Genomic DNA, 11,329 nt, shown 5'->3' on the forward strand with positions numbered 1-11,329 from the left:
AGGCGAAATACCTAGGCCTCACACTGGACAAACGCCTAACCTTCCGAGAACATATTGCCAGAGTCGTCAAAATGTGCAACCTAAAGCGGAACCAATTATTCTGGATGCTAAACAAGAAAAGCAAACTATCTCTAAGATGCAAGCGGCACATTTATCAACAAATCATCGCACCAACTTGGAGATATGGAATCCAAATTTGGGGAGTGGCGGCTGCGTCCCACCGAAAACGTTTCCAAGCCGTCCAGAACAAAACATTAAGACAAATCACTGGCTGTGAGTGGTTCGTTAGCGGCCAAACGCTTCACAATGACCTAAACCTGAGTCTTGTTGAAGACCAAATATCGTTCTTCTCAAGCAGGTACAACGACCGTCTAACTGCCCACCGTAATCGTCTAGCCCGGAGATTACAGGGGGCTATCCCAATTCGCAGGCTCAAAAGAAGACATTTTGGGCTGCTCCTAAGAGACTAATATGAATATATTATTTACTTGAAACTAGTCGTAATTTGATCTACTCCTATATACCAAGTTGAAAACTAATTATAATTTATAATTAAGAGATTATTTAATTAAGAAAACATTTAGGTTAAAGGCTTTAATTAGATCTGTTCCTGGATTATATTAAATAAAGATGTTAATTAAAAAAAAAAAAAAAAAAAAAAAAAAAAGTGAGTTTTAAAATACCTTCACCAAGTCAGACGCCTCAAAAGTTTCACCAAATTACACAAAAACTAAAAGCCAGACAAGGTGTTGGCAAAGGCTGGATAGCAAAATAGTAAACACCCTCTTCTTTAAATAAAAAAAAGGTAACAAATTGATAAGATTTTATTTTACCTAGTCAGTTTCACTTAACAGTTTAAGTTATCTCAAAATGGGTTGAGATTAGTTGGATAAAACAACAGATAATATGCATTATTACATCTAACTACTGGATAACCATATATCCTTATCCTAAATCCCTTCTCTTCTTTTTTACTGGCCTAAACGACCCTCTGGCAGGGAACAGAAACCCCCACATGGCACAAAGGCAAATGGCAGAAAATAGAGGAAACTTCGGCTTCAAATGGCACACAAAGCGCTCGTATTACATGGCCAACGAGTCCTGCCGCAGGACGATCTCCGAGGGCCCGGGTGATGGGGCATTCACCCCCACCAGGCGGGTGGAGGTGGGAATTCCACCCGGCCAGGTGAGAGATTGAAGCTGCAGGCGCCAGGAATTAGCATGTTATGTTTAACGCATTTTTGCACCTTCGGCATGTGAGTGCACATGTGTGAGCTGCAACTCCGACTTCCGACTTTTCCGACTTTTGCAAAGCGGCGTCAGGGGGTTAAGGGGTAGCGCCCCCCAGCGACACATGTGCAAACAAGACGTTGCCTTAACCCATTGTGGCTTATCCAGCAGCAACAACCACGGGGAGAACCCGAGAACAAGAGCTCAGCATTTTCCGCACATTTAATCGCATTTTGTTTGGGAAAATTGTTGAAAAGCTCACATGAATTTTAAACTGCGGTCGGCGCTGGGGCTTCGGTCTGAGGTTTTCCGAGAGGGTGTTAGAGGGTTTAGGGGACTCCTTGAGCGGCTTACGTGTGAGTGCCATTGAATAATGCAGCCCCTGCAGCTAAATTAAATTGAATTTAAGCTGCGACATTTAAAAATTTCATGAGTCCAACTCAAGCACTATATGTACCACATTCCTCCCACCCACTTGAGCCGAACCCCTCGAAATTTCTGCGCAAGAAGAACCTCTTGCCGGGCTCATTAAATAGATGCCCGGTACGTGCTTCCATTTTGGGGCACATTTCATTAAGTGCACGTAAACGGCAGGCTGTCAACTGGCTGGGGGCGTGGCCAGCCGCCCACTGGCCACCCACCCCACCCCCTGCGCACACACATGGGTAATTCCCAACGTAAACACTTTGGGAAAGCATGTCGCAAAGACATCAATTACGGCATCAGCCGCATTGCCATCAGCATCATCGCCATCATCATTATCATCATCGATTGGCTCGGGGAGATGATGATGATGTCGGTTCGGGCCCCTAGGTGGCGCTGCCTGGCTCTCCTCGCCTGCTGTGCTTGCTTTTCCTTTCCCCCGGCTCCGTTTTCCGCTCTCCCCCACCCGTTTTCCATTTCCCACCTACAACCTTTCAACCGCATTTCAAATGTGTTCTTATGTGAGCACTCAAAAAATATGGCAATTGTAAGTTAACCGAAATAAAAACAGAGCGAAGCCAAGTTGTATTCTGTATATAAAGGAGGATAAGTGCTTAAGATTTTTAAATTAAATAGCATAACTACAAATAATGTTTACAAAAAGTATATATGTATAGTTTGGATTTGTCCATTAAAAAAAATACATAGTTTACGACATAGTAAAAAATTGTATTTCAATAAGAAATATGAAAGAGGAATTTAAGGATGTTTAGAATAAATGCAAATCTGTTAAAAATTGTAATAAATTATTTTATTTTTATTACAAAGGAATTACTTTTTTGCAAGGAACAACAACCTTCTTTCTATAAAGGTAAGACATTAAAAGATACCTACTAACGTTACCCACCATGTCACGCACTGTGCTGAAACTACCACCCGTATTTGCCTTGCATTGCTTAAATAAATTTCCACTACGTGCTGTGTCGTGTTTGGCAACAGAAATGCCAAAAAACGAGGCCCCAGAGCAGAACCAAATGGGACAGTTGACAAAACTAGGCAGCACTTAATTGTTGTTGCGTGCAGCAGACAAGCTGCTCAAATATTTATGCTCTGCGGGGGCCATCTCGAAGACCGGAGTTATTCGCCAACCAAAACACGAACATGGAAAGTTCGCCAAGGAGCCGCCACTTGAAGGCCCTGCCAAGTAGTCATCATCGCCATCACCCACTAATTGAGATCGTTGCAGCCCGAATTAAGCCAAAAATCACGCCCTCGCTCGAGGACCATTCATATGCAGCGTTAAGTAATTAGAGGCTCCACCGCCCCCAAGCCATTAGCGAAAATTTTGTCACAAATTTGCAGTTTATCGCTGCTTTTTTCGGACCACTCCTGCCGAGTCTTGAGCACGAAGCGCTCTTGAAGCAACAAAAAGCGGAAATCTGCTTCCCACCAAAATGCTTTATAATACTCGGGGGGCGGCGCTGCCGGTGTGTCACCTTCAACGGACTGTCGCCGTGCAACAAAAACACTTGAAACTGGCAGCAAGCGGAGCGGCAAAAGGGTCGCCCCTCAAGTGCTGTTTTAATTGCTTCGCCGAACAACAGCCACAGTGTTTAGAGCGGGCGGAAACAACAATATTACTGCCTGGGGACCAGCGGGGCTTACTGCTCTGCATATTCAATTATAACAGCTATGAGGAGCTCCTATTTAATTTCAGTAAAGGGGCCTAATTACTGGCGAGCAGAGGGTTTTTTAATTGAGGACACGCATTTTTACAAGCTTAACAACTACAAGGAACAAATTGAAACTAAAATGGGAATCTTCAAAATACCCGTATATAACAGCCAAGCATTGTATCACCTAGCAAAGTTTATCGCTTATACGCACTGTTCCCTCTGATCTAACCGATCAAAAGCTGTGAAGGAAGCGAAAATTAAGCAAAGAAAATTAAGTTTTTCGACGCATTTATCATTGAAAGGATGAATAGAAGAAAGGATGAATATTTTGGAGCACTCTTATGTTCATAAATATACAGTCCCTAAAATACGATGTACATAATTGTATGGTTAAAAATACACAAAATAGTCAAAATAGCAAATATCGCTTACGAAAAAGCACTAACAAAAAAGTACACAAATTCAGAAAACAATCTTTAAGATACTTTTTCACAGCATTAAGCTGAAAGTTTCGTATTTAGGGCTCTACATTTTTTCAGTGCCACGATTACGATCAAATGGCCTACCAAAATATAATTACAAGAAAACAAAAATCTATCTCAAAGATACTTTTTACCAGTATCTCTTAATAAACCATTTTCTCAACTCCAGAATTTCAGATTGATTCGCATAAAAGGGGATACCACTCAGAATTCGCTCTGTCCGTTGTTACCGAGCGATCATCGAAGCCCTGCGCCCGAACGGTGCGGAGCACCGAAGAGAACGCTGGGCAAATCCTCACGCTGCCGAACAGAACGATCCCACTCATCAACGCGGGTATACTCGGCTTTCATCTAGTGTGAAAGTATGTGAAGACTGACTACAGAAATGATCCTGTGAAGTATAGTCTTAACTGTTCGCCGGCCAACCTGTGGCTCTAGCTGCGCCGCGGGCCAGAACTGGTTGGGAATTATACGGTGTACGCTAGGAAAAAATTAACAGCGTGCGGGGCGATAAGCAAACACTTTTGAGTATGGGAAGGCGAAGGCATTGTTTGGGGTGGGAGTAGGTTCTTGGTTTGTTGTTTCCCCAGTTTCTTGCTTGACAACTGTTAAGTGAGATCGGAAAAACAATATCTATAGCTAAAAAAAAATACAAAAAAAAACCTGGCAGCGGTGGGATTCGAACCCACGCCTCCGAGGAGACTGGTGCCTTAAACCAGCGCCTTAGACCGCTCGGCCACGCTACCTTGGGGCGGCGCATGTCAAATGCCCGTTAAGAGCCAGAGAGAGAAGGCAAGCGTGACGGTCTAACAAAGTATCTGTATCTGTATCTACGTATCTGTATCTCAAACTCTGCTGTTCGTGTGGCACTATTTTTATGGGCGCAACACCTTGTCTTTATTTTTCCACCCACACTGCGACGCATATAAATGCTCTCATTGGGAAAAGGGAAAATGTCAATCAAGCGAAATCAATTTCTGGCGCAAGCCTTCCTCCTTCGCCGCTCTGCAGCATTAAAATGTTTATTATATGTATTTTGCAAAACTGTCAGCGTTTTTCCCCGCAGCGTCAGCTTAGAAATGCGTTTAAAATTCAAATGAAAACGCGAATTTATGCGTGACAGGCGGTGGTCGTGGTCTCCCGCCGCTCCTGCTCACACATGCAACCGCAGCAACAATTCCTGGGCTGGCGTCCCATTGCAAGCCATAAACTGAAGCCGGCATCGGAGTTGGCCAGAAGACTCCGCAATGAAATTAGAAAATTGCAATAAAAATCTTTGCACGGGGCGGGCAAAGCAAAACAAAACAAAGTCTGCGGTTGCCACAAGGGTGCTCGGGCTCGCAATGTGGGGCCAAAACGAGGGGTTGTGAGGCAGCATTTGCGGTTTCATTAAAATGCCACCGAAAAAGGGAGCAAAAAGTCAGGAGCCGCGTCAGCAGTGGAAGTATTTGCCACACACACGTGGATTTATTCAAATTTAAAGGCGAGCGGCATGCAAATAATTATAAAATTGTTCAATTTCCACGCCAGACGGCTGCTGGGAAAGCACAAAAAATCACGTACAACCCCGGTGGACTGAGGCGAGTCGAAGGCCCGGGATCCGGCCAGGTAAAAACGCTAATGGAGTTAATTGTGGGCATTATCAAGAATGTTGGCCACCACGCTGCTATGTCGGAATCAAATTAATTTTCAAACAATTGACAAATTGAAATGCCAGCGCCGGAAACTGAACAATAGCCGCATTCCGGGCGGCTAAGCAGAGGTTGCTCGCCCGTCCACTTAGTATGCTCGCCAGCAAGGAGCCCTAAGGGAAAGGAATGACTCGACGAAATAGTTTTGCCAAGACCACAAGGCTGCGAAATTACTTGGAGCAGTGGGATAAATATCTGCCAGCAAGAAATTCTGAAGTGCCAGAATTTCAAAGTGAAATCGCCATGAGATTTCTGACAGTCAGCAGCCCCTGTCCTCACTGCCTGTCTCTTAATACGCATTTGACAGGCGCCGTTGCAAGGTAGCGTGGCCGAGCGGTCTAAGGCGCTGGTTTAAGGCACCAGTCTCCTCGGAGGCGTGGGTTCGAATCCCACCGCTGCCAGGTTCTTTTTTTGGATTTTTTTTTAGCTATAGATATTGTTTTTCCGATCTCACTTAACAGTTGTCAAGCAAGAAACTGGGGAAACAACAAACCAAGAGCCTACTCCCACCCCAAACAATGCCTTCGCCTTCCCATACTCAAGAGTGTTTGCTTATCGCCCCGCACGCTGTTAATTTGTTCCTATCGTACACCGTATAATTCCCAACCAGTTCTGGCCCGCGGCGCAGCTAGAGCCACAGGTTGGCCGGCGAACAGTTAAGACTATACTTCACAGGATCATTTCTGTAGTCAGTCTTCACATACTTTCACACTAGATGAAAGCCGAGTATACCCGCGTTGATGAGTGGGATCGTTCTGTTCGGCAGCGTGAGGATTTGTCCAGCGTTCTCTTCGGTGCTCCGCACCGTTCGGACGCAGGGCTTCGATGATCGCTCGGTAACAACGGACAGAGCGAATTCTGAGTGGTATCCCCTTTTATGCGAATCAATCTGAAATTCTGGAGTTGAGAAAATGGTTTATTTAGGAGATACTGGTAAAAGTATCTTTGGGATAGTTTTTTGTTTGCTTGAAAATTGCATTTTGTTAGGTTGATTGGTAGGCCAAAAGAGTTTATCGAACAGTTCAAACGGATCGGAGTCGTGTTTCTTTTATGCGAATCAATTTGAAAATTCTACAGTTCGGAAAGTAGTGTAACTGCAAAAACGTACTGAGGTTGCGCTACATTGCAGTAAAAAAGTATCTGTAAGATAGCTTTCTGAATATTTGGTAGTTAACTGCCCATTTTATTGTTGAAACAATTGGCAAAATCAGGGAAGGTTGTAAGTAAATGTAGATCTGAACAAATTATAGCTCGATAGAAGTGGATACAGATAGATCACATTTTGAATGCGTATTAGGAAACTATTGATTATTACAAATGCTATGATTACAGCATCATCTCTCGACAATTACGGCCATTTACTTGTCTTGGAGTCCGCAATTTTTACTTGGCAAATTAAATAGGAGTGGTGGGGATGCTCGCCCTCCTCCGAATAGAGTTCTGCAATTCTGTTTGTGCATTTGGGGAAGTGCATTAAAAGTTTGGCCGCCAGGAGAAATGCGTTCTGCGTACTGGGAGGCAGGTCTCCGCTAACAACGTATTATTGGCAATATTTTATAAGCTTGCCAAGACCACCCCGCGTTCCGCCGGAGTACCTATGGTCCCCTGGTCCTTTGAAAAATTGGCATGTCGTTGTAACTTTACCCGACTATGAGCAAAAAATAAAATCTCTTGGCACATAAGTTTTGTGCACGTTAAGTACTTTTTCATAACCATCGCAGAGTCGTTGCTGTTGTCTGGCTTTCGCCGGGAAAACGAGGGAGATGGTATAGTGGGGAAGTGTTTTCCTATGCCTCGGGGGCATAATATGCATATGCAGCGACAGAGGGGCAACAAATAATAGCGAATGGCAATAAAAAGTACGATACACATTGAGGAAAGCAGCAAAAAGGAAACTTTAAATAGTTGCAGCTACTTTTCGAGAGTTTTGCAAATGTGGCGGATGCGAGGGGGAAACTGCGCCAATGTTAAATTACTTTTGGGGCAATTCCTTTTTAGCAGGGCTCTGGTTATTTTGTATTCCGTTTTGTGTAAAAGTTTGTGGCACTAAATTAAGCGATTACAAATGGCTATTCTTGATAATAGAAATTATAAATTGATATCAGGAAAGTTGCCAACAAGTTTCGGGGCTGGGCAGAAAACCCTTAGTGAGTAAGAAATAAGTAAAAAAATGCATTTTGATAAAGTGAGTACCCGGTGTGGAATTGAACTCGGGTCCTCATGTCTTGCGCTTTGTACTCCTTGGCAATTAGTGGTGACAGGCAAAAGTATGCAACGATTTTTTCGTTTGGAACTTTATTTTTCTATTGCTTAAAATAAGTTTATTTGCCGGATAAAGTTGCACAAACTATAATGCCATTTGACATGGCAAGTACCGTTTTTTGTGAACTTTGGCCCGGCACTCGTCAGCCGATTTGCTTGCTGCGCACGTAGCGTCATTTTTGACATTTAATTATGGCCGCTGCCAACGGAGGAGCAAGATGTAAACTCGATTTCATGGCCCCGAACTTACAAAAGGTGATTCCATATTTCGCTTCTTGGGGCTCTGGCAATGCGTGCTACGTGTGCATCTTGTACCTGTCTATTGTAGCTCCATATGCAAGCCACATGACCCCAGGATGTCCCCAACACTGGGCCAAAAAGCGGTGAAATCCCTAAGTAATAATCTGGTTCTGGAGAGCTCTTGGTAAAGAATGTTTTTATTTTAAGCCTTCTTTGGTCATTAGAAAAATTAATTTTAAAATATACATTTTTTTATTACAATAAATTGAAAATATTATCAAAAGCTTGTAACCCTAAAATTGCTATAATAAATAGTTAATAATGTAAAAAAAATGAAAGACAAACCTTATTTCGGATGACCCATAACTAGCAATTTTTTGCAGTGAACACTTCTTTCTTCTAGGATGGACGTGCGTTGTCAAAACTGCCGCTTCATTTTTTCGCCATAAAACTGGGAACTTCTTCGTGTTCCTTTTTTGGGAGTTCCTTTTCCCCAATTTTTTCGCCCCCCAGCTGGACAACTTTGTGTGTGTCCTGGCGATTTATGAAAAAGAAACAGCAGCAGGACGAGTGGAGCGTCGCACGTGATGTGAAATGGCAAAGGCAAAGGATTTGCCGGGGGTTGCCGGCGCAGAACAGGGGAGTCCGCCGGACAATGGCGTCTAAATTAATTATCAAGGATAACAGCGTGAAAGGTTCAGCGCCGCTGCATTGTCTCCTGGCTCCTAATTCAATTACGACAGCTGCCGGCGAGGCGGGGGCAAATTAAAAAAGGCTTAGGCCAGAGTTAATACGGGCTTAAGCGGGGTAATTAAAAGCCAAAGCTGCAATTGCATTCGGGAAATGTCTTAGCCCACTCCCCTCGTTTTGAGTCCTGGGGGTGAATTGCCCCCGTCCCTGCTCCTCGCCCGCCGTAAAATCACGAACTGCAAATCTCTCGAGAATAATTTGAAACATAGAACAGCCCGAGGAGCTGGAGAACTGGGTAGCTGGATGGCTTGATGGCTGGAAAAGCCAAAGACGATGCCGCCGAATCCCTTCCACATTAAAATATGATGAGCTCGTGAAGGCAACGGCACAAATGAAAACGAAGTTAATAAAAAAGGTTGTAAAGGGAGGTGAGGGCCGCGCCAGGTGGAGCTCAGGTGTCCGTGCGGGGTGTCCAAAAAATAATCAACATAAAAGAGAAAATTATTTGCAATATTATCAAGAGCTACAAAAGTTGCCAGGCAGACAACAGTGGGGAGCGAAACGGAGAAATGAAAATGCGGGCACGGGAATAAAAATTGAAATGAAAGTATGGCAGGGCAGCCGGGAAGATCAAGCTGGAATTGGAAAGGAAAAAAATATTAAGCAAAGGATATCTTAGGAAGTATAATATTGTAAATAAATATTGGTTTAATAAATATGTATTTTTATTTCATGTATTTCGATGTACTTCCCACACAAAAAGGTGTCAAACTTTGAAAAATAGTTTTTATTACCTTCCGTAGATGTGGTTAATAACCCATAAAATGTTTTATTCGAAGTTGTTTTTAAATTGATTTTAGGTAACTCACCTCTCAGCTCTCCCACTGTGCCGTCCTGATATCTTTTCACAGAACATTTGGCCACCACTTAAACTTCGCAACTGCAGTTTCCCTCGAGTTCTGTAATTGGGGTTAGGTCCAGCAATAAACGCCGGCCGAGTAATAACAGCAAGCCAAATAAAGCAGCAAATCCGAGATGCAAATTAAATTTGGTTTTAATCAAGCGAACCAGAGGAGCGACCCGTGCGTTTTCCGTGCGGGGGCCGAGGCCCAAGGCCGAGTTCAACAAGCAAATCAATTAAAGGGCTGCGCCTCGAGCGCCAAACAAAAGCCAAAAGCCAAGTCAAGACTTCGATTCGAGTGCGACCTCAAACGAAGTCATCATTTGTCCACTCTAAGACAATGGAACGGGCGCTGCAGTAGGCAAACAAAAGTGGGCACGAGACGTGATCACAGTTTCTCCCTCGATTGATGGCCTGTGCATCCAAGAGTGCCGGCCAACCGGTTCGATTCGGCCGGATTCATCGATCAAGCCGCGAGTGAGCGATGGAGATCAGCCGCAGATCAAGTTCAAAGTCATTTGGGCCTCGCGTCGCTTCCGTGGCCGTCGGCATGAGTGGCCCACAGAGTCTCGGCCATATAAAAGCCGTGCGACGAGCTCGCATCCACAGCACACATCTTTCGTTGAGCGCAGTCCAAACACTAGAAATCATGGTGAGTCCGAGCTTCTTTAATTAAATTACTGTTTTCATAGGTCATATTTTTAGTCCCTCCACTAATACAATATCTTCTTTCTGTCCCTTCAGAAATTCCTGATCATTGCCGTCGCCTTCCTGGCCTGCGCCTTCGCCGATGTCTCTGAGCTGTCTGGCTACGACTACCAGCAGCCCGCTGCTGCTCCCGTGGAGACCTACATCCCCCCCGCACCGCCAGCGCCCGCACCCGCTCCCATTGAGACCTACATTCCCCCAGCTCCCCCGGCTCCCGAGTACATCCCTCCTGCGCCCATCCAGGCCGAGGAGCCCATCCTCGAGGAGATCGAGCAGCCCGCCCAGGACGGATACCGCTACAAGACGGTGCGCCGTCGCGTCTTCCGCCACCGCAACTAAGTCGCTGGAATCCATTGTTATTGTTAATTTGTTGACTCGAGTGTAATTGCTGAAATACACTTGGAGAGTAAATCTATGAGAAATTGTAACTGAACCCATGTTCGTTGTCTTGTATTTACTTTGGTGCAAATCAAAGTCTAGAGAACAGGAGAATGTACCAACCATTGAACACACCAACATCAGATTGATACTTAAATATATCTAATTGAAATAGTACTTTATTCTATTTGGTCAGTTTGGATGAAGCCCCTTTTAAGGACACCTTAGCATCCGTATAACTTAGTAGGAACTAACTCCTTCAATTTATAGAAACACATCCGGTATTTTGAGGCTCCATCTCCTTATCAACAGGTTCCCATCGACCAAGTTCAATTTGCAATGTCAAAGTCGCCTTTGAATGGCTCTTCCTTGGCGATAGCCATCCCCCAGTTGCTCCGTCATCCAACCCTCTTCAACTCCAGCCAGGGAACCAAGCAACCCAGCAAGCCATAAAGGCCTATACAAACCGCTCAAGGCCAAACACATGTTCTGGCCAACACTGGCATTCCAATGGGTTCTCTCCCCTTCTTGCCAAGCTCCGCCAGTGAAAAGGTCAAACCGACTAGACCAATTTGACTTAAACAAAAATTGCTGAAACACTCAATGAGCGGGGAAAAAATGGTTTCCCTGCCCAACAATCGATTGGCT

At 44.4% G+C, this 11,329-nt stretch overlaps 1 protein-coding gene and 4 non-coding genes across 5 annotated transcripts; 3 read left to right on the plus strand and 2 right to left on the minus strand.

The window, feature by feature from the left end:
- Positions 1–4,010: 4,010 nt before the first annotated feature.
- LOC122818416 (small nucleolar RNA U3) lies at positions 4,011–4,219 on the minus strand. The gene has a single exon (XR_006367899.2). It is a non-coding gene; the product is annotated as a small nucleolar RNA U3 (small nucleolar RNA).
- A 256-nt stretch (positions 4,220–4,475) lies between these two features.
- On the minus strand, positions 4,476–4,557 carry Trnal-aag (transfer RNA leucine (anticodon AAG)). Its single transcript has one exon. It is a non-coding gene; the product is annotated as a tRNA-Leu (tRNA).
- Positions 4,558–5,821: 1,264 nt separating this feature from the next.
- Trnal-aag (transfer RNA leucine (anticodon AAG)) lies at positions 5,822–5,903 on the plus strand. The gene has a single exon. It is a non-coding gene; the product is annotated as a tRNA-Leu (tRNA).
- Positions 5,904–6,160: 257 nt separating this feature from the next.
- On the plus strand, positions 6,161–6,369 carry LOC122818415 (small nucleolar RNA U3). Its single transcript, XR_006367898.2, has one exon. It is a non-coding gene; the product is annotated as a small nucleolar RNA U3 (small nucleolar RNA).
- Positions 6,370–10,217: 3,848 nt separating this feature from the next.
- On the plus strand, positions 10,218–10,858 carry LOC108022340 (uncharacterized). Its single transcript, XM_017091203.3, has 2 exons — positions 10,218–10,247; positions 10,340–10,858. Exons 1-2 carry the CDS (start codon positions 10,245–10,247, stop codon positions 10,640–10,642), a joined length of 306 nt encoding a protein of 101 aa, XP_016946692.2. The 5' UTR covers positions 10,218–10,244; the 3' UTR covers positions 10,643–10,858.
- The last annotated feature ends 471 nt before the right edge of the window (positions 10,859–11,329 follow it).

The sequence above is a fragment of the Drosophila biarmipes genome, chromosome 2R (assembly GCF_025231255.1).
Source record: "Drosophila biarmipes strain raj3 chromosome 2R, RU_DBia_V1.1, whole genome shotgun sequence".
Classification (NCBI taxonomy): domain Eukaryota; kingdom Metazoa; phylum Arthropoda; class Insecta; order Diptera; family Drosophilidae; genus Drosophila; species Drosophila biarmipes.